This window comes from Ammospiza caudacuta, chromosome 18 (assembly GCF_027887145.1).
Source record: "Ammospiza caudacuta isolate bAmmCau1 chromosome 18, bAmmCau1.pri, whole genome shotgun sequence".
In the NCBI taxonomy this organism is placed as follows: domain Eukaryota; kingdom Metazoa; phylum Chordata; class Aves; order Passeriformes; family Passerellidae; genus Ammospiza; species Ammospiza caudacuta.
The window spans coordinates 14,824,893-14,851,419 of NC_080610.1; the positions used below are offsets into that span (position 1 = coordinate 14,824,893).

At 48.0% G+C, this 26,527-nt stretch overlaps 1 protein-coding gene across 1 annotated transcript in view; it reads left to right on the forward strand.

Moving 5' to 3' along the window:
* The window catches only part of TMEM132C (transmembrane protein 132C), a 111,062-nt gene that overhangs the window by 36,617 nt on the left and 47,918 nt on the right, over window positions 1–26,527 (forward strand). The window contains exon 2 of the mRNA XM_058816851.1: window positions 8,283–8,429. Within this exon, the coding sequence (XP_058672834.1) occupies window positions 8,283–8,429 (147 nt within the window). The remainder of the gene's footprint in view (window positions 1–8,282; window positions 8,430–26,527) is intronic.

Genomic DNA, 26,527 nt, shown 5'->3' on the forward strand with positions numbered 1-26,527 from the left:
ATTTCTATTTACACAGCACCCATCTCTGTCTCCTCTGCCTCTCTCAGCAGGCATGTGTTGGTGTCAGGAGGATTATTCCAGCTGCCTTTGTGACAGCAGAGCAGGCAGCAGGTCTCCAGTGCCTCCCCAGGTGATGAATTCATAAATGAGTGTTCACCCAGATACTGATCCCCCAGCAAAGGCTGCCCAGGGATTTTACCTGCATGTGATTGTGCTTCAGCTTCTCTCGTTCCTTGCAGAGTGCCTGAGATGGATCTGTCACTCACCCATTAGTCTGTTTGAGTTTCAAACCAGAGCAGAGCTTTGCTGCTCATTCGCCCCTAAAGGAAAGGGAGAGCTGCAAACCCAGGCTGTGCCCACCTCTGCTGGGGTCAGGCATCCCCAGTGCTGGGATGAGGGGAGCAGAGGCTTTAAACACTCTGCAAACCCCTCAGGCCCTGCAGGACTTTGGTGTTCTCTGCAATTCCCCTGCATTTCTTGTGAACCCAGACTTTGTGCTGATTCCATGAGTAAAAGGTGAAGGGCAGAGAAAAGACAGCTAAACACACTGGCCTTGTCCCCTGTCCCTAATTACATGTGCTAATTTAATCAGCAAACCTGCTGGTTAACATTGTAAGTTCTGGGCAGGAGCCCTTCCTGTGCCACCTGGGACAGTGTTTGTTAGGAGGGGATCTCCATCCTTCAACCCAGGAGTGGGGTTTTCTATCCTGAGAGGCCGGGTCAGGTGTTGCAAAAAGGACAAAAGAAGGCATTCTTGGTGGAAATTATTAGTTATTCTGCCAGGCAGTGATGCAGTTAGGGTTCAGAGCTGATCTATGCTAATGAAAGGAATGAGAGAGAGGAGTCTGCATACAAACTGAGCTCAGTGCCCAGCACAGCTCAGTGCCCAGCCTGGGCTCTCTGGGTGCTCTGTGCAGGCAGGAATGGAGCTCAGTGCCCAGCCTGGGCTCTCTGGGTGTTCTGTGCAGCAGGAATGGAGCTCAGTGCCCAGCCTGGGCTCTCAGAATGGAGCTCAGTGCCCAGCCTGGGCTCTCTGGGTGTTCTGTGCAGCAGGAATGGAGCTCAGTGCCCAGCCTGGGCTCTCTGGGTGTTCTGTGCAGGCAGGAATGGAGCTCAGTGCCCAGCCTGGGCTCTCTGGGTGCTCTCTGCAGCAGGAATGGAGCTCAGTGCCCAGCCTGGGCTCTCTGGGTGTTCTGTGCAGCAGGAATGGAGCTCAGTGCCCAGCCTGGGCTCTCTGGGTGCTCTCTGCAGGCAGGAATGGAGCTCAGTGCCCAGCCTGGGCTCTCAGAATGGAGCTCAGTGCCCCAGCACAGCTCAGTGACAGCTGCTGGGAGCTCAGGAGCTTGCAGAGTTTGTCTTTGCTGCAGGCAGGATGTTAGCAGGTTGTAAATTCACATTGGCTTGGATGACAAATCCACATTCTCTGTGTTGTGTACTTCCATCCTGCTTTTATTTATAGATATTTTTAGGATTTCCCCATGCCCTCACACCCCTTTCCTAACCCCTTAACTAGTGCTATTAAAATTCAGGGCTGGAGAAAGCAGCTTTGCCATGGATCTGTCAGGTTCAGTGACTGTCTGTGCCTTGAGTAGGGTTATCCAAACTTCGCAGAAATCACCTCTCTCTGCTTTCCTTTCAAAACTCAGTAATGGGATAGCTGACTCCTCAAGAGAGTTGGTGATGTTAACAAAGAGTTAACCACAGATATCAGCCCAAAACCCAAAAAACTCTGTCCCTGGAACATCCCAAAATACACTGGATTTCTTTTTTGGAGAAAAAATAAATCTAAAATACAGCTGGCAGCATCCACCTCGTGCCTTGCAGCTGAGCTCTCCAAAGCTTCCTAAGGGATGTGAAGCACCTTTTGCTATTGAAATAGAGGACAGCTGATTTTCCAAGGGTCTCAGGGAATTTCAGTTATGTAAGAACACTGCAGAAGATCAGCCCTTGAGCTATTTCAGATCCCAGGACTCCTCTCTAGCAATGGGAGAATTTGTATCATTTTGATGGACATGAAAGTCACCAGAATATGCAGTTTTGGGCTGAATTGAGTCCAATTTGCCAGACTGAGGAGGTTTCAGAAATACTGAAATGTGCCTCAGCTGCTCCCTATATTCAAGAAGCTTAAGCATTCTGCTTTGGAGATTCTTAAAGGGTTTTATTACTGCACTTTCAAAGTGAAATATTTCTATTTGTTTTGTTTTGACATGTTCTCTTTTCCAAAGTCATTTCAAATAGACCAACCTTGTGGCCTATTGGAAGTGAAAGGAAAATTGTAAGGATTGAAGAGCCAGAGCTGTGTGCCTACTTTAGCTGTTTTGACATTTTAAAGGCTGTTTTCTGTTTTTCTACAAAAGTGGTTTCCTGGAGGCCTTTTTTGGGTACACTATGAGAGAGAAATGCCTGAAGCAGAGAGGATGCTCTGAGCAGCAAGGTCTTGGCTTTTACTGGTGATTCCTGCATGGATGGCCCTTTGCAGTGGCTCCTGTGCTGGGGACCAAATCTGAAATGCTGCTTTTAGCAGTAATTTATTACCTCATCCATTTAGTACCTAAATCCTGCAGTTGAGAGAGGGCTCTCTTTTCCTGCTGATGTGGACTTGTGGCTTGTAAATGGAAATTTCAGTAGGAAAGAGGTGGCCACAGGGAGCTTGCTGGAGGGGGATGATCAGGGACCCTGTGTGGAGCCCAGCCTGAAGCTGAGCTGATACCTGATCCCCAAATTCCCTGAGCTGAGCCAAGCTCCTCAATCACACTCACCCTGCCCGTGTGCTCTGCCAATTAAAGGATCGTGTTTGAAAGGCTGACCCAGCTAATCAGGACATCTTCTGTCCCACCTCTGGCTTCCCAGCTCTTCATGAGGGATGCGGTGCAGGCAGATGTTTGTGCTGTTCCTTCAGAGCTGCAGTGAGATCCAGCAACTCATTGTGTACAGAAAGATGAAAGGGAAAATATTTACTTCATAAAACAAATCTTGCTTAATTGCTGTGGTCAGTCTCTTGCCTGGCTTTTATGGGTTCCTGCAGCTGGCTTTAATCTCCTGATTTACTCTGGGAGCAAAGGAAGAGGGGAGTGAATCATGGCAGGAAGAAGCTGAAATTTTTCTGGCAGAACTCATGAAGTTTTGAGTGTTAATTGTAACGTGCAGCCCGGCAAGGAGCCAGCAGGAGAGCTGAAGGAATTCAGCTCCCTCCTGGGCTGCAGGAGGCACTGAAGGAATTCCTTACAACCTGACCTTTACTGGCACAAAACTCAGGGGCTGCTGAGGAGAACTAGCAAAGAGCAGGAGAAGCAGCGAGGCTCGGAGGAGGCTGACCAAAAGGGGTCAGCATTTGTTCAGCTCAAGCTCCAGGCTGAGGAATGCCAGGATTCGCTCTGGAGCAGGAGCATCCTCGGGGACAGCCCGGACAGGAGCCCTCGGAGCTGCTGCTGCTGCCCTGAGTTTGGGTTTGGGATCCTTGCTTGGACTGCAGTGTGAGCTGCAGAGACCCAGAGCAGTGCCCTGCCCCGCAGCCAGGCTGCTCCACGCCAGGGATGGCAATAAGCACAGACAGCAAACAGCCTGGCAGGAAACACAGGGCTTAGAGGCTGGACAGCTCTCCAGACACTGTGCAGCTCACTGCTTATAGGAATTGAGTGTTGATTTAGCTGTTCTCTAGAGCAGCCCTGCCGTGTAAGGAGTGCAGAATGAGCCCAGGTGAGAGGTGCCTGGTACCTGCTGCTGAGGGCATGGACCTGTTCCCCCTCCAGCCCCACTGCTGCATTCCCGGGCACTGGCACTGCTGCCCTCTCAGGCACTGCTGCATTTCCAGGCACTGGCACTGCTGCATTTCCATGCACTGGCACTGCTGCATTTCCAGGCACTGGCACTGCTGCCCTTCCAGGCACTGGCACTGCTGCATTTCCAGGCACTGGCACTGCTGCCCTTCCAGGCACTGGCACTGCTGCCCTCTCAGGCACTGCTGCATTTCCAGGCACTGGCACTGCTGCATTTCCATGCACTGGCACTGCTGCATTTCCAGGCACTGGCACTGCTGCCCTTCCAGGCACTGGCACTGCTGCCCTTCCAGGCACTGGCACTGCTGCATTTCCAGGCACTGGCACTGCTGCCCTTCCAGGCACTGGCACTGCTGCCCTTCCATGCACTGGCACTGCTGCATTTCCATGCACTGGCACTGCTGCATTTCCAGGCACTGGCACTGCTGCCCTTCCAGGCACTGGCACTGCTGCCCTTCCATGCACTGGCACTGCTGCATTTCCATGCACTGGCACTGCTGCCCTTCCAGGCACTGGCACTGCTGCCCTTCCAGGCACTGGCACTGCTGCCCTTCCAGGCACTGGCACTGCTGCCCTTCCAGGCACTTGCACTGCTGTTTCCCTGGTCCTGCACAGAGCCGCAGCTCAGCCCTGCTCTGGATGCTGCCAGCTCAGGGCAGCCAGGGATGTGCCCGGCTCCCCGTGCTGCCCAGAGCCTTCCCCTTGTCCCAGCCCAGCCCAGCCTGGCAGAGCAGCTGCCCTGCTGCTCTGAGCATCCTTCCTCTGCAGTGAAAGGGATGATGCTCTCCGGTGTCAGCACACTCAGCAGAATCCTGCATGGGAAGGCCTGGTGGGAGCTCTCAGCACTCTGTGCCCTCTCTCCAGCACTGCTGCAGGTAGCACAGCCCTTCCATGGCACAGCACTTCTGCAAGATTAACTTTTAAATTTAAATAAGAAGCAATAATTTGAGCTGCTTAAATCATAAGTCACATCTCCAGCTCTGGCTCTTGCTGATTCAATTGCCTTTTGGTTGCTGTCTTTAATAGCTGTACAGTATTATATCTAAATACTGCTGACATTTCTTGTAATTTGAGGATAGCAAAATGCAAGAATTAGATTTTCATCTGCAATTGATCAGAATGCATTAATTAGAAGCATCATTTCTGGGTTTGACACGTTAGGAAGGTGAGGCGCTAAACGGAAATCTTTGTGTATAACTGAAAGCTTCAGGTTGAAAGTGAAATATTTGCTTGGAAATTGCACATTTGCTGTGTGATTGTGTGAGTAAATAAATGCTTTTGCTTGGTCTCGACACAAATTAAGTAATGATTCCTAGGTAAGCTGCTGGAGGCTCTCTGTAATATCTTTGAGATGCTGCTTGCTCTGCTTGCCAGCAGAATCTTCTAATTCTCCATTGGAGAGATTTAAAGAGAGACAGTTATTTTGAGACAAAGCTGAGGCAGAGATTCCCTGTGCTATGAGTTCATAACCTCAGGAGTTCAAGCTAGAAAATCCCCCCTTGTTCTGGGTGCCATGTGTTCAGAGGGAGGGAATCCCTTCCCCAGGGAGGGCTGGGGCTGAGCTCTGCTCTGCTGGGCTGGGCTCCAGCTCCCATTCAGCCTTGGCTTTTGTCACGAGATCAAAAGCTGGGCTTAACTTCCAGCTCCCAGACCATCACCCTCAAATGAATGAGCTGCTGCCCTTAGGTTCTGTGCATTTTTCGTTCTGTGCATTTTTCATTTTGTGCATTTTTAGTTCCGTGCATTTTTAGTTCCGTGCATTTTTAATTCTGTGCATTTTTAATTCTGTACATATTTAGCTTTGTGCATTTTCAGTTTTAGATTTGGTGACACTCCCAGGGGGTTGTTTAGAATAACATTGGAGGGGAAGATTTTGGCTGCACTTTGGGTGGAATTCCAAGCTGACAATTCATGGCTGGTGGATGCTTGCAGGCCATGGAGCTGTGCAGAAAAGAACTTCCCAGCTGCAGCGGGGAACCCCATCAGCTGTTTGTCCTCCCCATTTATTGTCACCCTCAAGTAAACACAGTGCATTTATAAATACTGTAAGGTTATCTGGGTAAATACAGCAGACTGTCAAGTCATTTGGCCTCCAGGTCCTCGGTCTTGGGGTTTATTGAGGTAGTATAACTTACAGATTTTTAATGTACAAAGTTGGCACTATTGATTTAAAAAAATGAATATTTAATCACAAGCATCCAACAAGGTCAACAAATCTTTGGTAAGTAATTAAATAGACTTTTCCTTGCTAGCACTCAAACACCAAGTAAATAAAAATTGGAGTGAAAACATTTGTAGCATATGTACAGATTGCATTTGGAAATGTGTGGGGCTCAGTTCTGTCTGACTTAATTCTGATTCATCCATTGACCTTGTTATGTAAAACCCAATGCCCTTTTTAGAGGGAGAGTTGCAAATTGTGCTTCTGCATATTTATTTCGGAAGTTCAATCTTCCGGGTGCTCATACCCTCATTCCAGTCCTAAGTGCAATCACAACATTGATTTTTCTCACTAAACATAACCTACTTTAGCCTGGGATGGAATTTTTTTTTAATGGGCTTTATATAATGGCGTATGTGCAAACCACTCAACTTAATGCCCCATCGTGTAGTTAATTAACAAAGTGGCATTGCAGCCCTGCTCTGGTCCTCTGGCAGTGTATGTGACCACTAACCTTGGCCACCCAGCCACATGTCCATCCTAATTAAGAGGAGCCCAGGTATTGACTGTGTCACGTTCCCTGGTGGAGAGAGCAGTTTGCAGCTGCTGACAGAGTTGGAATTCTGTTGGAAATCCAAGCACGGGAGCCTCATTTTGAGTGGCGTTCTGTCATTTCAGAGCCTGTCTCAAAGAACAAAGTATAAACAATGAGGTTTCACTTCTCTCCAGTTGCTAAATTGCAGCCTCCTAAAATGCATCCAAAGATCTCCTAAAATACAGATTGCCGTAGAAATACTGATGGATTTACACAGCTTCAGGATTGGCAGGGGTGTTTTATAAATACTGAAACATTTATTTATTGTTCATTTATCTGAACTGTAATACACTGCAAAACCTAATGGGACTCAAAGCTTTAATGAACCTTCAGGAATGAATTTGATTCTTCCTTTGCCTTTCTGTCTTTGCTTCTGAGTAATTCAGCTGAAGGCACGAGAGATTCATCAGGCTACTTTTGCAGGAGCAAGACAGCATTCTCTAAAGCTCCATGGCGTTTCATGTTACAAATGAGAGAATTAATCTTTTATGCTTTTATACTGGGAAGAAAAAACCACCAACTTTTCTTTTTCAATACCTTAAATTAATTGTGTTTTGTTGAAAAGCTGCAAGAAGACAGGTACTCTCAGTCATTCCTAGCGACAGCTTTTGAGTGTTTTATTGGCTGAAGATGCAGAAAGACCAGTTTTTTAAAGAAAAGGTGCCAAGTCCTCATAAATGTCAAGAAGATACCAGCATCTTGCTGGATGATGATTTCTGCCCAGTAGCTAACATTTTGTGTTGCATAAATATTTTAGAAAATTGTAATTTTAAGCTCAGCCTCTGTGCTGTGGTGACCTGTGATGTTAGCTGGAGTCAGGCTGCCCTTTCCCTTCTTCCTCTGAGGGTGAGGCCACGCTGCTCCCAGGGCCGGGGACTCCTCAGTGGCCTCCTCCTCCCCACATCCTCATCATCCTTCAGTCCCTCGCTGACTTCAGAAAAGAAGGGCTGCATAACTCTTCATCTGCCCCATTCCTGGTGCTTTGTGGTAGGGCTGAGCATCAGCAGTTCAGCATTCTGCACCCAAACAACACCATTGCTGAGAATCCTTTGTACAAGTGCTCTTTAATTAGCAAGTGTTCTGTAATTAACCTTCCATGCGGTTCTTGCTGATGTTATTAGCATCACTAGATAAATACAGTTAACTTTTCCACAGGGCATGACAACTGGGAGTGGCAGAAAGCTGCATCCTCTAAGAACATCTCTGGATTACAAAGTCTTGTCTCAACCAACAGCTGCATTCTCTCCAGACTGGAGATTTCAAACAGAAATTTCCTTGGGAATGTGCAGGAAAGAGGAAATTGTCAGGCAGAGGAGCAACAGCCTGTCCAGTGATACCTAGAAGGATTTCATCTGGAATAAAATGTGTTATTAAAAAGCCTGCAGTGGAATATTCCTCTGTGCAGTGGTGAGGCACAATTTTGTCTTGATGCAGACAAACATGCCAGACTCCTCTGTGCTGGGACAAGCTTCTCTTTGGGAGAACAATATTGCCTGAATAGAGAAAAGAACCTTGAGTGCAGGTTTTTCCTGCAGTTCAGTTTGACCCCTAACTCCAGCAGAACATAGAAAGACCCTGTCCAAACAATGTGATGTTGCCACATTCATGATATCACTCTCCTGTTTACTGCTGGATGAGAAGCACACCTGACACTTACCTTTAAACTGCTCTGCTGAGATGCCCGTGCCTGAGCTGCATTCAGAGAGCCCTGCATGAGTTTGTAACCCTTTCCCATTGCCGTTTCCCACAGGGCAAAGGTGAAGAAGGGTGTCAACATCCTGGGCGTGAGGACGAGCGACCCGCGGCAGTGGGACGTGAAGCAGGAGGTGGGCAATGGTGGCAAGCACTCCACCACCACAGTCCTGTGCCAGAGGATAGCCCCCAGCTCAAGGAACAGGTACGGAACCTCCTCTTCTTGGCACGTTAAACGCATTTATGTCCATGGTACCATTCAGGGCTTGAAGGGCTTAAGGCTCCTATCAGCACTGCTCACAGCTGCTAAAGCTGCAGCCTGGAAATGTGGAGGCACTCAGGGTAGCTGTGGTACCATCTGCTGACCTGCAATGGGCAATAAAACTCATCACTTCGAAGGGAAAAATTAACGGAATAGACCTATGCTGGGGCTGGGGGTGGTGTCCTTTTGGCAGCAATATGAATATTCTGAATTCAAAGGGTTTTACTGAACCTTTACTTTTTCTGCCTTGGCAGTTTTGACGTTGTGTCTCTGAATGCAGCATAGCCTCTGGGGCTGGCTCATGGAGCAAGCAGTGAGTACTTCCAGTGAGCCACTGGGTAGGGTAATTCAACTGTGTTACCCAGTGGGTAACACAGAGTAATCCTCTGTGCCAAACAGTGGGTTCTTCCAAAGGAGGTTCCTTGGCCTGCTGGGTGCTGCCTGAGGCAGAGCCTGTGGGGATGAGCTGGGCTGCCACTGCCTGCCTGCCTGTGTGCTGTGCTTGCAGGGGCTTGCTCTGCCTGTGTGCTGTGACTGCAGGGGCTTGCTCTGCCTGTGTGCAGTGACTGCAGGGGCTTGCTCTGGCTGTGCAGTGTCTGCAGGGGCTTGCTCTGCCTGTGTGCAGTGTCTGCAGGGGCTTGCTCTGCCTGTGTGCAGTGTCTGCAGGGGCTTGCTCTGCCTGTGCAGTGTCTGCAGGGGCTTGCTCTGGCTGTGCAGTGTCTGCAGGGGCTTGCTCTGCCTGTGTGCAGTGTCTGCAGGGGCTTGCTCTGCCTGTGTGCAGTGTCTGCAGGGGCTTGCTCTGCCTGTGCAGTGTCTGCAGGGGCTTGCTCTGCCTGTGTGCAGTGTCTGCAGGGGCTTGCTCTGCCTCTGTGCAGTGACTGCCGGGGCTTGCTCTGCCTGTGTGCAGTGTCTGCAGGGGCTTGCTCTGGCTGTGCAGTGTCTGCAGGGGCTTGCTCTGGCTGTGTGCAGTGTCTGCAGGGGCTTGCTCTGCCTGTGCAGTGTCTGCAGGGGCTTGCTCTGGCTGTGCAGTGTCTGCAGGGGCTTGCTCTGCCTCTGTGCAGTGACTGCAGGGGCTTGCTCTGGCTGTGCAGTGTCTGCAGGGGCTTGCTCTGGCTGTGTGCAGTGTCTGCAGGGGCTTGCTCTGCCTGTGTGCAGTGTCTGCAGGGGCTTGCTCTGGCTGTGTGCAGTGTCTGCAGGGGCTTGCTCTGGCTGTGCAGTGTCTGCAGGGGCTTGCTCTGCCTGTGTGCAGTGTCTGCAGGGGCTTGCTCTGCCTGTGCAGTGTCTGCAGGGGCTTGCTCTGGCTGTCCCACAGCAGGAGCAGGGCTTGCTCCATCAGCAGGGCTGGCTTCCATGGCACACAGTAAAGTTGTGTATTTTCAGCGGAAATCCTATTGCTCTCCTGAGGAATCACAGTGAATTCTCACAACGCTGCTGTGCATTAGCCCATGCAGGGAATTTCCCACTGTACACATCCAAACAATGCTTGGATGACAGCCCCAGCTCTGTGATAATTGTTATCACAAAGTTATCACAAACCTGGGCTCACAGAGGAGCACCATGGAATCCTTGCTGGGTGCTGGGCTGGTTTTGCTTTGTACCAAACCTTCAGGCACAGAGAACCTGAGCAGATTTTAACTTCTGTATTCTGTGCCCAAATACTGGACATGTGTAAAGCAGAAATTCCTCCTACCACGAGCAGCTCCTGATGAGCTGATGGTCTGAGTCAGGGTATTTCCTCTTGGTGACTGATCTCTCCCTGTCCTTATCTCAACCCTGAGCTTTCATTCTATTTTTTCCTCCCTGTCCATCTGTGGAGGGGAGAGGTGGAGCTGCTTTAGTGGGCACCTGGCATCCTACCAGGGTCAACCTACCTCAGGACTGGCAAAGGGAAAGGAAAGATTCAAAAAGGCTGCCAGGAGTAAAAACTACACCAGTTTGAAAGGGAGGACGTAGCTGTAGAACAGCATGTAGCTCTGAGCAGATTTGCAACTGCAGAACAATAATAGTCAGGTTATCAAACCCCAAATTAAATCTCCTCAATCCAATTTGCATGAAGTCTAATTAACCCATAAAAATATTTTTGGCACTAATTATGCAAATAAAACTCAATGTTTTAATTAATGCCTCTCTCACTTGTGCATGTAAATAGTTGCTGCCTTCTGAAAGCATGATGAGCCCTGGCTGGAGTGAAATGTTTGTGTGCAGGGAGGAGCTGGGTAGGGAAACCTGAGGGAAGCACACGGTGAAATGGGCATTGCTGAGTCTCTGGGTGTCACTTGGAGCCCTCTGCACAGAGCACAGATACTCCATTAGGCTAATTTAATTTGCTGGAGGACTGTGAGTCCCTAATGGGAATTTTCTGTGCTGCCCCCAGCTCCTCCAGGCTGGGTCACAGAGGGGATGTGCAGTTCTGTGCTGAGGTCAGGCTGGGTGTGAGAGCAGCTCCGGAGCTCCAGCACTGCCTCATCCTCCCTGCAGCCAACTCAGCCAGCTCACAAATACATTGGTTAATTGGTGTAGTAGAAGGAGTGTTCCTCTGTGTTTGCTTAGAAATCTCCCTGCTGCACCAGGGAGAACCACTGCACTCTCTCCCCTTCACACCCTAGAGACAAGTGCCCAGACTCAGTAAAAATACTGATTTTTGCTTTTCCTTTTTGCTCATTTCTCTGTCATTAGTTGTGGATATAATTACACTGTAAGCACCTTGAAAGAAGCAGTTTGAATCTGAATGCAGCAGCAGCTAATACACCTTTCACATTATATAAATAATAGAACACAAGAGATATTTTAGATACATCACATCAGTAATTGTTTACCATTACCTTTGAGAATTTAAGTGGGTCATGCTTCTTTACTTTTTTAAGAAATACTTTGTGGTGCTCAAGCCAGGAGCCAGAGTTTACTTTAAAATTATTCAGAAAGGCTTTGCAACTATGGCAAGTAACTGCAAACAGCTTGAAATCAGCAATGTTTGTGTGCCTCATAATGCAGTTTCTGCTGAGACTCAAGTAGCTATTGATGAGGATAACAACAGTGCTGATTAGTGAAAACAAGGCTTACACAACTGCTTGGTTGCTTTGTTTTCCTTTGTTGCTTCTGCTTCTGGAGCTTTGCTGGGTGTTCTTGGGGTAGACAAAAAAAGGCTATTTTTGGTCAGTCCTGGCACCAGTTCCATCTCTCAGTATGGCCTGGTTTGGTCCCAGGCTAAGGCTGGTGTGGTTTGGAACCAGTTCCATCTCTCAGTATGGCCTGGTTTGGTCCCAGGCTAAGGCTGGTGTGGTTTGGAACCAGCTCCATCTCTCAGTATGGCCTGGTTTGGTCCAGCCTGAGGCTGGTGTGGTTTGTGAGGTACCACTCTCAGCTGAGAACAGCCCCTGTGGAAGGGCTCCTGCTTTTTGGGTACCTTATTCTGGATTGCCCCACAGGGCAGGAGAGATGTTCCAAGGCACAGCAAGGGGTATTTGTGGGGTTTGTTTTTTAAAATATCAAATTTCAGTGCCGCAGAACTCTGGCTTGCTGTGGGGATGAGGAGCAGGTGGGAGCAAGGAAGGCTCAGGGAATTTCTTAGGCTGGCTTCTGCGCCAAAGCCAAAGCACCAGAGCATCCTGTGGTGAGTCTGATCCAGGCCTGGCTCCTCTTGCTGCTGCACACCCGGGCTGTCCTGGGACCAGCTGCCCTCAGGTTGGCATTTGTGCCCCTGGATGGGGGAACTGGAGTGACCCAGAGCTGTTGATTTCAGCCAGGCACAGAAACAGAGCGGGGTAGAGCAGAGAGATTTAGAAACACTGCCAGAATGGGAAACTGCTGTGATGGAGCACTTTATCCTCTTGGCCTTGAACCTTTGGAGAGGCCTGTGGCTTACAGCCCTGCAGCCATCTGTCTGATAGAGAGGCAGGCTGGGGAACAGAGCTTCCAGATGTTGTGCTGATGTTTCAGGCCGTGTCACAGCCACTTATCCCCTCTCATGTGCCACGTGTGCACGTTCTGTCGGGCTGGGGCTGTTGTGGCTGCTTTGGAGCCCTGTCTGGGAGTCCCTGCATGCCCATGCAAACAGTAATTTCATTCCCAGGCTGTGTTTGGTATCATTAACACGTGGGGGAAAGCAACAAAGCCGCTGCAATTCTGTGCAGATCCCTGCTCTGTCTGCTAGCACCATATGCTGCCAAGGGATGTCAGTGAAATCAACTCCCTTGTGATTGAAAAACAAAAGTAAAGTGTGTGTGTAGAGCATGAGTCAGGCCTGGGAAGTGTGAGCCATGTGGGGTGTGTCTGCCTGCAGCACAGCACAGCCAGCCCGTGCCCACGATGGGAACAGACAGCAGCAGTCACACGTTATGAGCAGGGAGGATGCTATTAATTATTTCAGAATCTGGGTCACCCTGCCCTGGCAGTTTTGGGTCAGAGGGGTGTGCAGAGCTCAGCAGAGTGGCAGTGGTGCCTGCTGACCTCAAAACCTTGCAGCCCGAGCAGAGAGCATGGATTCAGTTCTCACAAGGATTCAGAGGTTTTTGCTTGTGGGTCAGGATTTTTTCATGCCAGTTGTTTATCCTTTTGACTGATAATTGAGGCGGGAGCAGAGCTGGGATGGCACATGCCACTGCTGTGGGTGCTTGGGAAATTGTGCATGTCTGCAGGAGGTCACATGTGTGTCTGCAGGGACTGAGCTGTACAAACTGCACCGACACTCTGGGAGGAAGGCACCAGCAATGGATGTCTACGCCATTAAACCCTGAAACAGAAACAATTTCCATTCATTTACAAGAAATTCACATATGAGCAGACATTGTATATGGATATATGAACAAAAGGAGAGCTCAGGAGAATCTCCATTCTTCACTGGATGTGGGGGAAACACCATGACAAAGGATGAGGAAGAGGCTGAGGTGCTAAATGCCCTCAGCTGAGCAGAATGAAGCTCCATAATTCAAGGGAAAATTGGGAGAAGAGCCTGGAGGTGTTGGCTGGCAGCTGGCTGAACATGAGCCAGGTGTGTGCTCAGGCAGGGCAAGAGGAGAAGCCTCAGGTTGCACCATGGGAGGTTTAGATTGGATATGAGGAAAAGTTCACCGCTGCAAGGGTTGTCGGGCACTGGGACAGGCTGCCCAGGGAAGGAGTCCCTGGAATATCTGTAAAACAAGGGGATGTGGTGCTGAAAAACAAGGGGATGTGGTGCTTGGGGATGTGCTCTGGTGACGAACTTGGCAGTGCTGGGAGGATGGCTGGACTCAACGACCTTAATTAAATTCTTCCATGCTCAATAATTCTGGCCCCTTGTTTGAAGCACCGTGCACATTCCAGTGCAGCCTTTTAGGCTGCTGGCAAGCAACTGGAGCAGCCCTGGGAGCCTGCAGAGTGAGTCATTGCTGTGCTGAGCATCTGTGAGCTTCCAGTGCCACTGGGAATGTGTGTGTGGCTGTCCAGGGCTGCTCCAGCTGAGCCTTCACCTGCTGCTCCAGCCCCCTTCCCTCCCTGCTTATCTTATCTCATGTCCCAGATCACCTCCCTGCTGGCCTTGCACTGGCAGGGCTCTCCTTGGCAGGATGCCTGTCCAGGGCACGCAGGGCACGGATCCTCCAGTGGGCACAGGAGGTGCCAGGACACATCTGACACATCTGTTCCAGCTGTGCCTGCAGCTGTGGCTGCCCCAGGGCACACGAGGCTGGGGTTAGAGGGGCCTTCCCAAAGGAGCCTTTCACATGGCTCCTCTTCTGTGTGCTTTGGATGGCAGCAGGGTTCAGCAAAGGCCTGAGCCAGGAGGAGGATAGAGGATGGAGGATGGATGGAGGATTGAGGATGGAGGATGGAAGGTGGAGGATGAAGGATGGAGGATGGAAGATGGAGGATGGATGGAGGATGGAAGATGAAGGATGGAGGATGGAAGGTGGAGGATGGAGGATGGATGGATGGAGGATGGATGGAGGATGGAAGATGGAGGATTGAGGATGAAGGATGGAGGATGGATGGAAGATGGAGGATGGAAGATGGAGGAATTTTCTTGTTGGATTTCAACAGAACCACTGTTAGACTTAGTCCTGACCATTCAAAAAATACTATAATAATCTTCATACATAACTTAAAATAGTTGTAGCCAAGGAGTAAGGCATGCCCATGAGATTTTTTATCTAAGAGATTAAATTAATTAGTAGAGATGAGATAAGAAAATGCATTAGAGATCTATCCATGATCTCTACAGAACTTTCGGTTGCAATAATTGTTCTTTTTTTTTTTTTTTTTAATCTACTTTAAAGTTCCTGGGTCTGTTGAGAGGCAGCAGGGCTGAAGCTCCAAGAGAAAGGGCATTCTTCACATATTTCTTGCCCACATGAAAGCATCAAATCTGTTTGCACAGCATTTTTGTATAATTTAGAAAAGCTTTTTACATGCTTATCAGACCAAATGCTGGAGGCTCAGTCAATGCCTGCAGTAACCCAGCCTTGCTGAGAGCTGCAGCCAGTGCCTGCCCTGCTCTCCAGGCAGGTTGGATGTGTTGTTTTATTCCATTATAATGTAAATAGAGCAGAGCCCACACAAACAGAATGGATGTGCAATCATGGAATAATGGGACAGCAGCTCTCCATCCATGCAGACTGATGGACAGGTTCAATAATAACTGTAACTCCTGATGTCCAGGGTCAGAGGATTTTCTGACTCTCTGGCAAGGTAATCATTTCTCCAGAGCGACCTGCAAACACTCACTCTGCTTTTCAGCTTTCACTTGGGCTCAGTTACAGAAGGTGTTCTGAGCACTCCTGGAATACACAGGAGGAAAAGTCCCCCTGGCATCCTCTGCCCCAGCCTGCTGCCTGCTGGCCCCTTGCACCCAGCAATGCCGTGTCAGTGACCTGTGACTGCAGTGAAGTTATCCATGAGATTCCTCTGATCAGCCCATCCCTGGTGTGACCTTCTGCTCATTCCCTCCCTGCACTCTCAATCTGCTCTGGGGCAGGGTCAGCCCTTATTTCTGGGTGAAACCCTTTGGGTGGCTTAGCTGCTATTGTGATGGAGCCTTCCTTGAGATTTGGGGGCGGTGGAAGATAAGAGACAAAAGATGCAGGATTGGGGAGGAGGAATTTGTGCTGTGTATTTTTTTCTCCGTCCCTTTGAAGCAGGAACATCTGCTGAGAGGCACAAACAGCTGAGTTCAGCAATACCCCATCACGCTGCCAAGCAACTCTGCTTTCCCCTGGAACTTTCACAGCGCAGGAAATAAATCAGTCAGGCACTAAAGAATGGAGAAAATTTAGGAAAAAGTGCCAAAAGCCAAACCTTTCAAGAATAAAGTGAATAAGAACTTTGTAAGTGTTCGGCGAAGCGAATTGAAATATGTTTCTTACACATGTAAGCCCTCTGTGCTTGAGGAATTTTGTAATAACAAAACTCCTCTGAGCTCAAGGCACTTTAAACTGGTGAGGAGAGACCTCTGGAAAGCTGGCTACAATATGACAAAAGGCAATTAGATTATTTAGAATATTATTTCTATCTCGTGTCTCTGTCAGATCAGTCACAGTTGACCAGCTAACAGTGCTGAAGCACCACCATTTATCTGAAACCTTTCCATTCCTTACACAAAATATAATATATTGGACAGCTGAGCCATTTGTTTCTGCACTGGCTCACTGAGATTTACTCTTCCAATCAAAGTTACTTTGGTTTGATGTGTTACTGCCTATTCAAAGTACTGATAAAAATCTCTATTTATTTTGTTATGTAATAACAGGGACTGCGCTGTGGAACAGGTGGAAAATTATTGCATAAATGGAAAACTATTGCATAAATGCTGAGTCCTTGTTGTAAATCGTACAGGTTAAGCAGGGATGGTCAGAAAAGCAGGTGGTGCTGGCTGGGGGGATTTTGGGATGCTGCTGCTGGTGCTGTGGGCTCCTGCTCCCCCCTGGCAGCAGAGCTGTCCCTGCAGCGCCCTTCCTGCTGCTTCACATCATTGACATCAATTCCCAGCTTCCAGGGAAGTTTCCAGGGAAGAAACCTTGTCTTCATTGAAGCAAATGGCAAAATTTCCTTTGCAGACTGAATTTGAGCCCAAGTTTAGAACAAATTTTGACTTTTCTCTCGTTTCTCCTCTCTGGTGTCCAGCTCAGAAAACCAGGTGATCTCTTTTCCATCCAGGGCTGTGACAGCAGCTTCCACACTCCCTCCCACGTGTACACCCTCATACATGATGGTAATTATTACAAAAAGGAGTTTGAAGTAGCACCCCATTGATTTTTGGTTTGCATGCTGCAGATTAATGGACTGAGCACGCACTCTTTGTAATCACACTGGTAGAAATTCAATAATGACTCTGCCAGAGTACTCAAGTGACCTCAGACACTGAATTCATCCCTATTTCAACTATTTTTAATGAGCCTGGCATATTTAGCAATGCCATCAGATGGTTTGGAAAGCAAAGTGTTCTGTCCACTGATGGGCCAACACTGAATTTCAATGTTTACATCTGTTCTCTTAGCCAGAATTCACAGTTCTGTGTGGCATGGAATTCATTCACTGGAGTGTACTGAGCAAAGGGAATCTGTGATGTGTGTGATGTGCAGGCTGCACTCCACTAGAACAAGATTCCAGCCAAATCAGAGCTCAGCAAGCACCACTGACAATCCCCAAAGGAGCGGGATCTCTGCTTAGTTTAGCAATTGTTCACTTGGGTTTGGAGGCTTTAATTGCTTGTGATTATCATTTCCTGTGGCACTTTTTGTCACGTCTGAGGAAGTGCAGGAGCGTGGCGAGGCTCTCCACTTGGAGATGCTATTTGTCAATTTTTATCTTGAGAAATGCCCAGAGATTTAATGAGACTGGTAAGGAATATTGAAAAGCTGGATCTGTTCGTTGCTGGGGATGTTTGGCTGGCTGCATGTGTGCAGTTCCACCGTTTGGTTGTGCCTGCTGTGATTTCCTCACCAGCTGTACAACTCCTGTACATTACAGATAAACATTGATTAAATGCAGGGAAAATTCCCAACAGAACTCCTGGAAAAGTTAACCTGGAAATGTCATGGTAAGGGCAGGGGACTTGCTCACTCAGAACTGGCCACAAACTCAGCTTTTGCTGACATTACTCCCAGAAACACCCAAGAAGGGGATTGTTCCCATGTTCTGGTAATTAAAGCTGTGTTAATTACTTTGACAGGCAGCCTCTCCTGTTCTCTCCAGTATTTCTGGGGCTGGTAGAGTTGCTGAGGTGAGATGAAACACAGAGTCTTCAAACATGGTATAATTGCCACGTTCCTCAGTGATGCAAATCAGTAGAGATTTGTTGTGGTTCACTGTGGATCACACATTAATTTATTGTGGGTTTATTAAACAAAAAATCCACAAGATCCCCAGAGCCGTGGAACAGAGTGCATTTAGAGCAAAGCCAGGACATGGAGGGCAAGTGGCATTTACCTGTTGGGCATAAATAGGGTCTGACTTCTTAAAAGTTGGGAAATATGAGCTCCTCAGCACCATCTGCTCCCAGGGGATTCCTGATTTCCCTGGCTTTGCTCTGACCTCAGCAACTGATTTGGAAGAGATGTGTCAGTAATTGGCAGCAGGAGTTCAGACCCAGCTATGAGGACAGAAAGAAGTAACCAGGTTTGTAATTTGGAGCCTGATTCAGTGTTCAGTGAAGAATTTCCATCAGCTTTAACATCTCTGTGTTTGTGGGAACATAAATCTCTAATTTGGGTCACACGCTGACCCTGGAGCAAGGGCACAGCATGGATGTGCACGAGCAAGAGGATCCTTCCTTGGGCATCACCCACACATCAGATGTTGAGATGCTTTAACCACCAAAGCACAGTAAATCATTTCCATTCTTTATCATTTGCCATCTTTTCTGTGTGTTTGCAGTTTTCAGTTCCCCATGTACATGTGAGACACAGAGCAGAGTTTCAGTTTCAGTGACACTCTCAAGACAAACCCCAGCCCATGTGGAGGGAGCAGCTGGCTGGAATGTTTATCAGCCTCTATTGTAGCTGTTCCTGCCTTCTGGAAAATTATTCACAAATACACAAGCATGACTTCATTTTGCCAGGAAGCAAGACCATTAATCCTGCCTACTTTGAAGCCACATCTTTTGTGGACTGTGGTGGGTAACTTATCTGTTCGGATTACTTAGATTGTTGGAGACTTCATCCCTTTGTAATGGTAATGACTGCTGAGTAGCTCAGCCCTGCATGAGAATTTTTCTTACATTTAAGACTATTTTTCTTTTCCATCTTAGATTTTTTCTTATATTTTCTTATATTTGACTGTGCTTAGTTCTAAATTCTTGCATTACTTATTTTATTATGTATTTAGTATTTTTTTATATAATAAATCCTCTCAAAGGTGGATTTGGTTTCTAAGGAGTTAATTGCTGTGTGCTGTTTTACTCATGAGCCAATTGAATCAGATAATTTGCTGTTTCCTGAGTAATGTCAGAGAGTGTACAGAAAGATCTTTTGTTCCACTGAAGATGTTAAAGAGGGTTTGAGGATTCCTTTCTCTGCAAATCCTTTACATGAAAGATTTACAGTATGTACGCTCCAAGATTTGGAAATGCTGCTATTTAAGCATCCACACATGTAATTAGTCACTAATTGTTAGCAGCTCCTACTCTCTTTAGCTTCTTTATTCTACCTATTCCAGATATTGCTGAAATCAGACTCAGGACAGTGTGCAAACCCTTCAGTTTTATAACTGCTGCTGGTTCTTCACCTGAAGCAGGGAGAGATGGAATTTTCCAAGGCATTGGAGTGCCGAAGTTCTTGCTCCTGACATTCAAGAGCTTTTAGGTGATTGTAGCCCCCAGCTCCTTTTTGTGGGACCCCAGCCTGGTCTGTGCTGCCCTGGGGAGAGCTCCCTCTTCCCAAGAGCAGAACTCCCTTGTTCCATGTGTACAGAGCACTGTGGTGGCCCTTGGATGCCCCTTTTTGTTTCCACCTTCTCACTGGGTCAGTGCCGCTGCTTTTCTTACCAAAATCCTGGTGGAGACACCCTGGGGAGAGAGGATGAGCATGGGTGGGTGTGAGGGATGAAGGGCAGGGAGCAGCAGCACTGGTTATGGAGTGTTTGTGGGATCAGGGACGTGGATCAGCTCTGGAGACTGGTTATGGAGTGTTTGAGGGATCAGGGACATGGATCAGCTCTGGAGCCCTGGTTATGGAGTGTTTGAGGGATCAGGGACATGGAGCAGCTCTGGAGCCCTGGTTATGGAGTGTTTGAGGGATCAGGGACATGGAGCAGCTCTGGAGCCCTGGTTATGGAGTGTTTGAGGGATCAGGGACATGGAGCAGCTCTGGAGCCCTGGTTATGGGATCAGGGACATGGAGCAGCTCTGGAGCCCTGGTTATGGGATCAGGGACAAGGAGCAGCTCTGGAGCCCTGGTTATGGAGTGTTTGTGGGATCAGGGACATGGAGCAGCTCCGGAGCCCTGGTTATGGAGTGGTTATGGGATCAGGGACATGGAGCAGCTCTGGAGCCCTGGTTATGGAGTGGTTATGGGATGAAGGACATGGAGCAGCTCTGGAGCCCTGGTTATGGAGTGTTTGTGGGATCAGGGACATGGAGCAGCTCTGGAGCCCTGGTTATGGAGTGGTTATGGGATCAGGGACATGGAGCAGCTCTGGAGCACTGGTTATGGGGCTCAAGGAGCCCTGGCTGCAGCCTGCCCATGTTCCTCATGGTCCAAACCTGCTCTGAGCACTGAGTGCAGAGCTGGGCCTTCACATCCTGAGGCTGCTCCTCAGCTCAGAGCTCAGAGGCCGTGCAGGTCAGCACTGGGCTGTGCACGGCTCACCAGAGCCTGTGTCCCTTGTTCCAGGATCTGCAGAACAACAAGGAGCAGGGTTAATCAGCTGGGTCACCAGGCTTGCAGGGAGTGCTGCGAGGGAAAGGGCTCTGAGTGGGATGGAAGGGAACAGACCAAACCTGTCCTGAGCCTTTAAAAGTTTTCTGTCTCTCATTGTAATCAAGTGTACGTGATTTGGGCATTTCAATTTCATTCTTCCATGTCTCTGTACTGCTCTTTTTAAAATCTTAATGCTTCTGACTCAATAGCCAAAACATCTCAATTATTGTCAGACTCCAAGGAGCTCAATGATAATAATCCTCTACAGGGAAAAAGATAGTTTAAGTGAAAGGAATAGATTATTAGATGCAGGAAAGATATGTCAACAGTCATTCTTTCTTTGCTAAGTACTTGTAACTTATATTTTAAAAGAAAGTGTTGAAATTACTGCTCTTCAAAGAGAATACAAAAGGATAATGGTTGTTCTTTTCTAAGGAAAGTCACATTTCTTCTGGGGCTAATGCCATAAGGTTCTTTCTTTGTACTGAAAACAGCAGAGTGCTAAACAAAGACTAAAGATTGAAGTTATTAGAGGGAGATACGGGCATTTATAATTTTATAGTTTGCAGTATGCCATTCCTGGTGTTGGCTTCCTTCTGTGCATTGCTGCTCACCAGGCTATAGAAACAATTTCCCTATTGCCATCAGCCAGTGACAGCATTTTGACATTTGTCCAAGGTATGTAGGTACCTCACCCCAGGTACCTGAAAACTCTAGATTTGCAAGTCTGGAACTTGCAGGCTTTCCCAGAGTTTCCTGAAGGTGTATAAAGTTAACCTTCAAAGTCTTTGTGGGACTGGTGTCCCTCTAGTCTCTTCTCTAAGCCAGTTTCCACATCCATCTGTCATTTTGCTCTGAGACTTAGTGATGTGGGTAGAAATCACCTCCCTAACTTCTCCTAAGATATAAACTGGAGATAATGGCCCTGACTCACTGCCTGACACGGCAGGCTAAAAATGCCAGAAGCACTCAGCTCAGTTCCCCCTCCAGTTCAGTCAATCTCTGGGAAGGACATTGATCCCATTAATTACCCATCTGCAGCAGAAAAGGGCTGGAAGGTTCTCAGGTGACCTCTGATCGTGGAATTGCTGCTGCTGGGGAGTCCCATCACGAGCAGAGCTTTGGCCTGGGCCAGCCCAGGTCTGTTGGGTCGGAAGGGTTGATCTGAATTCAGGACATTCACTTTGACCCTGTGCACTCTGTCCTGGGTGCTGCTTCTGTCCAGCCCTGGGTTAAAGCCCTGGTGTCACTATAGCCTTGTCTGATGCAGCCCAGCCTTGCATTTCTGCTGGACTCTGATGAGAGCCCAAAGGTCAGAGCTGTGCTGTGGGTGCTTGCAGCCTCTGCACTTCACTGCCAACGCTGTGCCAGCCGGGGAAGGCTGTGCTGCTAATTCTGGGTGTTTTCAGTTCCCTCCTCCCCACCTTTAGCTTGCTGCTTACAAGTGTCCTTTAGGGGAGAAAGCCTCAGTGCTGCAGGACTGGCTGGTTTGCCTGCACAAACTGCATTACCCAAGTGCTCACTTGTCCTTTGAACACAAAAAGACAGACAGGTGGAGCCTGGGGTATTGCTTGGTACAAAGCAAACATTTAAAAAGCACAGAGTTTCAGGTCCTTGCTGGTAATGGAAAGTGCTATTTTCAAAAGTGCCATTTGACATTTGGAAGATTAACTGGTATTGACTTCCTGTGTGAGTTGGGCTCCTGAGTATCTGAGTCACTTTTGGAAACCTGAGCTGGCCATCTGTTTCACTTAGGCTTTGCAGTGCCAAGTGAAGCAATGCATAAATACTTGGATGACTATAGTTTGTAGTACCTAAATTTAAAAAAGCAGTTATTTCAGCAGCCCAACACCTATTGGAATTTTCAGAACTTCTGGGGCCTCGAATTCCCAGTGCCTGGGAGAAAGCAGAGGCATTTGAAAGCAATCAGAGCCTGAAAGGAGCTGGTGTTATTGAAAACCCCAGAGCTGCCCCAGCACTCTGGAATGTGGCTGCAAGGTACTTATGGAAATTTCACCTGCATCCCAACGAGAATCTTGCAACAGACTTAAATGTGAAAGCAAATTAATTTCTTAAAATTGAGCCAAAAAGTGAGGTGTAAAATGGTAACATACATGATGGGGACCTCCTGGTGCAAATCTGTGTTCAGATTGAGGTGGAGGAGGAGAGGAAGCACAGGGAGCTGCTCTCCGTGGGGCTGCAGGGAAAGGCAGGCTTGTGCTCAACAGTGGCTGCTAGGTTTTGGTTAAAGATAGCACTGCATTTTTTTATTTTATTCCATTATAAGTAACTGTGTGTTGATTGTTGTAAAGGAATTCAGAATAATGGCTGGTGTTTGAGTTTATTCCTGCAGCTGGATCAGGAGTGTAGAACAGCCTCAGTTTCATGATTTCTTAGCTGTGACATTAATTAAACAGTCATTGGACTTTCTGGGTGAGGTGGATCTGGACTGGTTTACATGAGACTAGATGCAAATAATTTTTAAAATATTTGGTTCCTGCTGTATAACTCACTGATTCCTTTATTCCAGCGTCAGAGCACTCAAAGCCTCCCTCACGCAGCAGGCAGAGCTCTGCAAACTCCCCAGGACTCAATTTAAACACGGGCATTGTTGGTGTCCTCATTCCTCCCATGAACTCCTGCCTGACCTTGGCAAGTCACTGCATTTCCCTGTCCCCCGTGTGTGATAACACCAAATAGGTTAATAGTTGTGTGCTGTGCATGGGAGTCCTGGCTGAAAGCAGCAGGAGAAAAGCATTGCAGTTGTCGGTGCTATGGATCTGTTGAAGCAACGTGTCCTCATGGGCTGTGCCTCATGTGAGCAGGGCTGTTTGCACACTCAAAGTGCTTTGCTGGACAGTGGCCAGAAAACAGGGATGAACCCAAGACCAGCAGATACTCCCCAGGGCATTTAGCAGCAGGAGTGATGGTTCAGAGCCCCTCAGGAGGGTGCTGGGATATATAAATAATTGTCATCGGGATTTAGGCATTCAGGAGGCGCAGTCTGCTTTGCATGTAAACAAAATGTAGGTCTTGAGGGAGTCTGTGTCTCAGCTAAATCTGCTCATGTATAAATCCTCTTTTTTAGGCTTTATATTTCGTAATCATTGTAATTTAAATTCAGCTACAGTCCACAGGATTTGCACATTTTACCACCATTAAGGAAGTCAGTAGGAGCTGTGCATCCCACTCCCCATAGCTGCCCTTCAATAATGAACTCCTTCCCCTCTCCTAAATCTGAAATTAGGGACAGCAGCAGCACTTGAGACAGCCTTTTAGAGGTTCAGCCCGAGAATCTGCATGGGAGGGACAATAAATTCAGCTGCTGTGTCTGTCTGTCCTGCTGCTGCCCCGGGTCAGCCCCAGCCACCAGCAGGAGTTTGGGCTGTGCCCTGGTGATTCCATGCCAGGGGATCACTCTGCCAGCAGCACAGCCCCTGAGCCCTTTGGTTTCCTTCTGCTGCTTGTTTGGCACCCTTCCATCACAGCCATCGCATGGAATGGAGCAGCTCCATGTGCCCTGGCAGCTGAGCAAACTCCTCACCAACCCAGCGCTGAAACAAGCTGCTGCTGGGACAGGAACCCCCATTCCCCCAGAACAACCCCATCCTGCTGACATCCCTCCTGTCCTTCACGTGTTTGCATTTCCTGGGCAGAAGCTGTGTTCTGGAGCTCTCCAGGGCTGCCAGATGTTGCTTTGCCCATGGGTACAGGAGGCAGATGTTCCGTGGAGCAGGACTGAGAGGAGAACACCCAGCCTCAGCCACCAGCCATGGCTGATTTATTCCCCCTGCGGTTAATGGTGTGCAATTCAAACCTGCAGGAGAGGGGTGTTGAACGTCACCTCCATCATGGCAGCTAAGTGTTAGAATTGCAAGAAAGGGAGCCTCAGTATCTGTGTTACATGTGGAGTGTTTTATTAACTCACAGAGGCTCTTGGGCTTGGCTCTTTTCCCCTGGAGGCAATAGTAAAATTTGACAGGTGATTTTGTAGATGAAGACAGTAAACAGCTGTTGAAAATGATAATGTCTGAGTGGTTTTGTTGTTTCTATGAAAACTTAGTTACACTCATTTTAGATTAATTTTTCATTGTCTTCTGTAAATGAGAATTGCTTACATGGCTGCTTCAAATGGGACTTTGATTGCTTTCCATCTACTGCCAAAAACCTAAAAGGCTAAAAAAAATTCAAATGCATAAAACCACTTATGAGCAAAGATACAATAAATACGTGTTACGGTGCATTTTAATTTGATAAAATAAAGTTTTGCTGCGCAGCAGTTTGTACTCATGTGTGAGAGAGGCATATACATTAGCCATTTAAATTCAGCACTGTGCTAAACAGCCATAAAAGCAATTCTGGCTGCTGTTGGGAGCTTTTGGTGTGGTATTATGGAATTTCCCAAAAGTCTGAGAAGCAATGTGGGAGAAATAAAATGAAATGTGCTCGAGGAACAGGAAGTGCAAGTGCAGTGTTGCAGCAAAGGCACCAGAGAGGGATGGGGAAGGTGGAGTTCAGCTCAGCCCCGCATTTCTGTGCTCCCTTTTTGGGGGTGTGGGAGAAGGGGCTGCCCTTGCCATCCAGGCACAGCGCTGGGGGCTGGCTCAGGGTGTTGGGATCTGGAACAGCTCAGTTTTCAGTGAATCACTGAGCTAACAGACATCCTTTCACAGTTCTTGTTTGTCCAGTGTGAGTGTGCTCGCAGCGTCCTGTTGGGTGAAACCGTCTCAGTGTAAAGCACCACTTAGGGCTCTCTTGTGCCAGTATTGAAAATAAAGAAGGCAAACCAGCTGGACAAAGTCTGAGCCGTGGCTCAGGCCTGCTTTGGAGCGGGTTAGATTTAAAGTGCTGATCCCTGCAGGGGGAGTTTCACCCAGGATGGTCTTTGGGCCTGGGGAAGGGGTCAGGACCTGTTGTTTGTGAGCTCACAGAATGATCAGGCAGGTGTGAGTGAAAGGCACCTGCTCTTTTGCCAGATCACACCCTGAATGAAACCTGAGTCCCGTGCTGACCTTTTGCAGAGGTTTCTTTTGGTATAAATGTCAGGAAACGCTGCTGGAAATTTAAATATTGATAAATAGAGTGCAGGATCTAAACTGTAACTTCAGCTTGCTGGGAGCAGCTGTTTGGGCAGCCTTCATTTGTTACTGGAGCATTGTGCATCACCCAGTCCTTCATACCAATATCTCTAAAAATGTTTCTGACACACAGCACTTGCCTTGCAAGGCTTCACACCACAAAGAGCATTGTTCAGAGAGGGAAATCACTGCCTCTTTGGCAAATTGATACTTCAAAGTTCACAGCAGAGCCGGTTTTTTTTTAGAATTTCTTCACCCGAGGAAGTTCAGCTCAGATGTGCCAATACCTTTTTAAGGATCTCCTGTTTTTCTCTCATTGAGCCAATTCTCCTGACAGGCTTAATAGAGGCCAGGGAAGACAAATGCCTGGAGTGAGATCATGCAGCCCCTCATGGCCCCACAAAGGGCTTTGACACAGGCTCTGAACACCACAGGATATATAAATATATATATATTCCAGAGGCCAGCAGCTCATGGGGCTGCGTGCTCCTCCCAGTTTGCAGAGCTTGGGAGCGGAGAGAGCAGGGGGCAGCGAGCAAGGGACAGAGTTTAGCAGTAAATAGATTTTCTGTGGATTCCCTGTTTATCACTACATAGAAGATGTGCTGTGAATCCCCTGTAAGGACCCAGGCTCTGTGCTCAGTGTCACAGGAGCCTGGCTAGCAGAGGGTGACGTGAATCTGATGGAGGATCTGAGATGTGCAGTGGGGAAGGGGAGCAGGTACAACCTCAGCTGGATAAATTCAGCCTGTCCAGCCTGTTTGTGTCTGTGTCACTTCCCCTGCACACTCACTGAGCACTCATTCATTCACAAGGTCCATGTCCTCAGCCCTTGGCGTGTCACAGAAGGTTTTGTGCTTGCCAGTAAATGACATCAGTGGTTCCAGAAGCTCCTTTTTGTGTCTGCTGGCACAGGTAGAGCATGGGAGTACTCTGTGGTAATTTAATACAGCCAGTTTAGAACTTCTCTGGTTTTTCTCTTCCCTTTCTCTGTCCTCTTCACCAAGACATTTAGTGTCTTGTTGGTGATCTGTGAACCACATCATCAACAAGAATAATTGAATAAAAATCTACTCATGTCAGGAAATAATGTCAATTTACACTAGATGTCATCTGCTGAGGATGAAGAGACAATCTC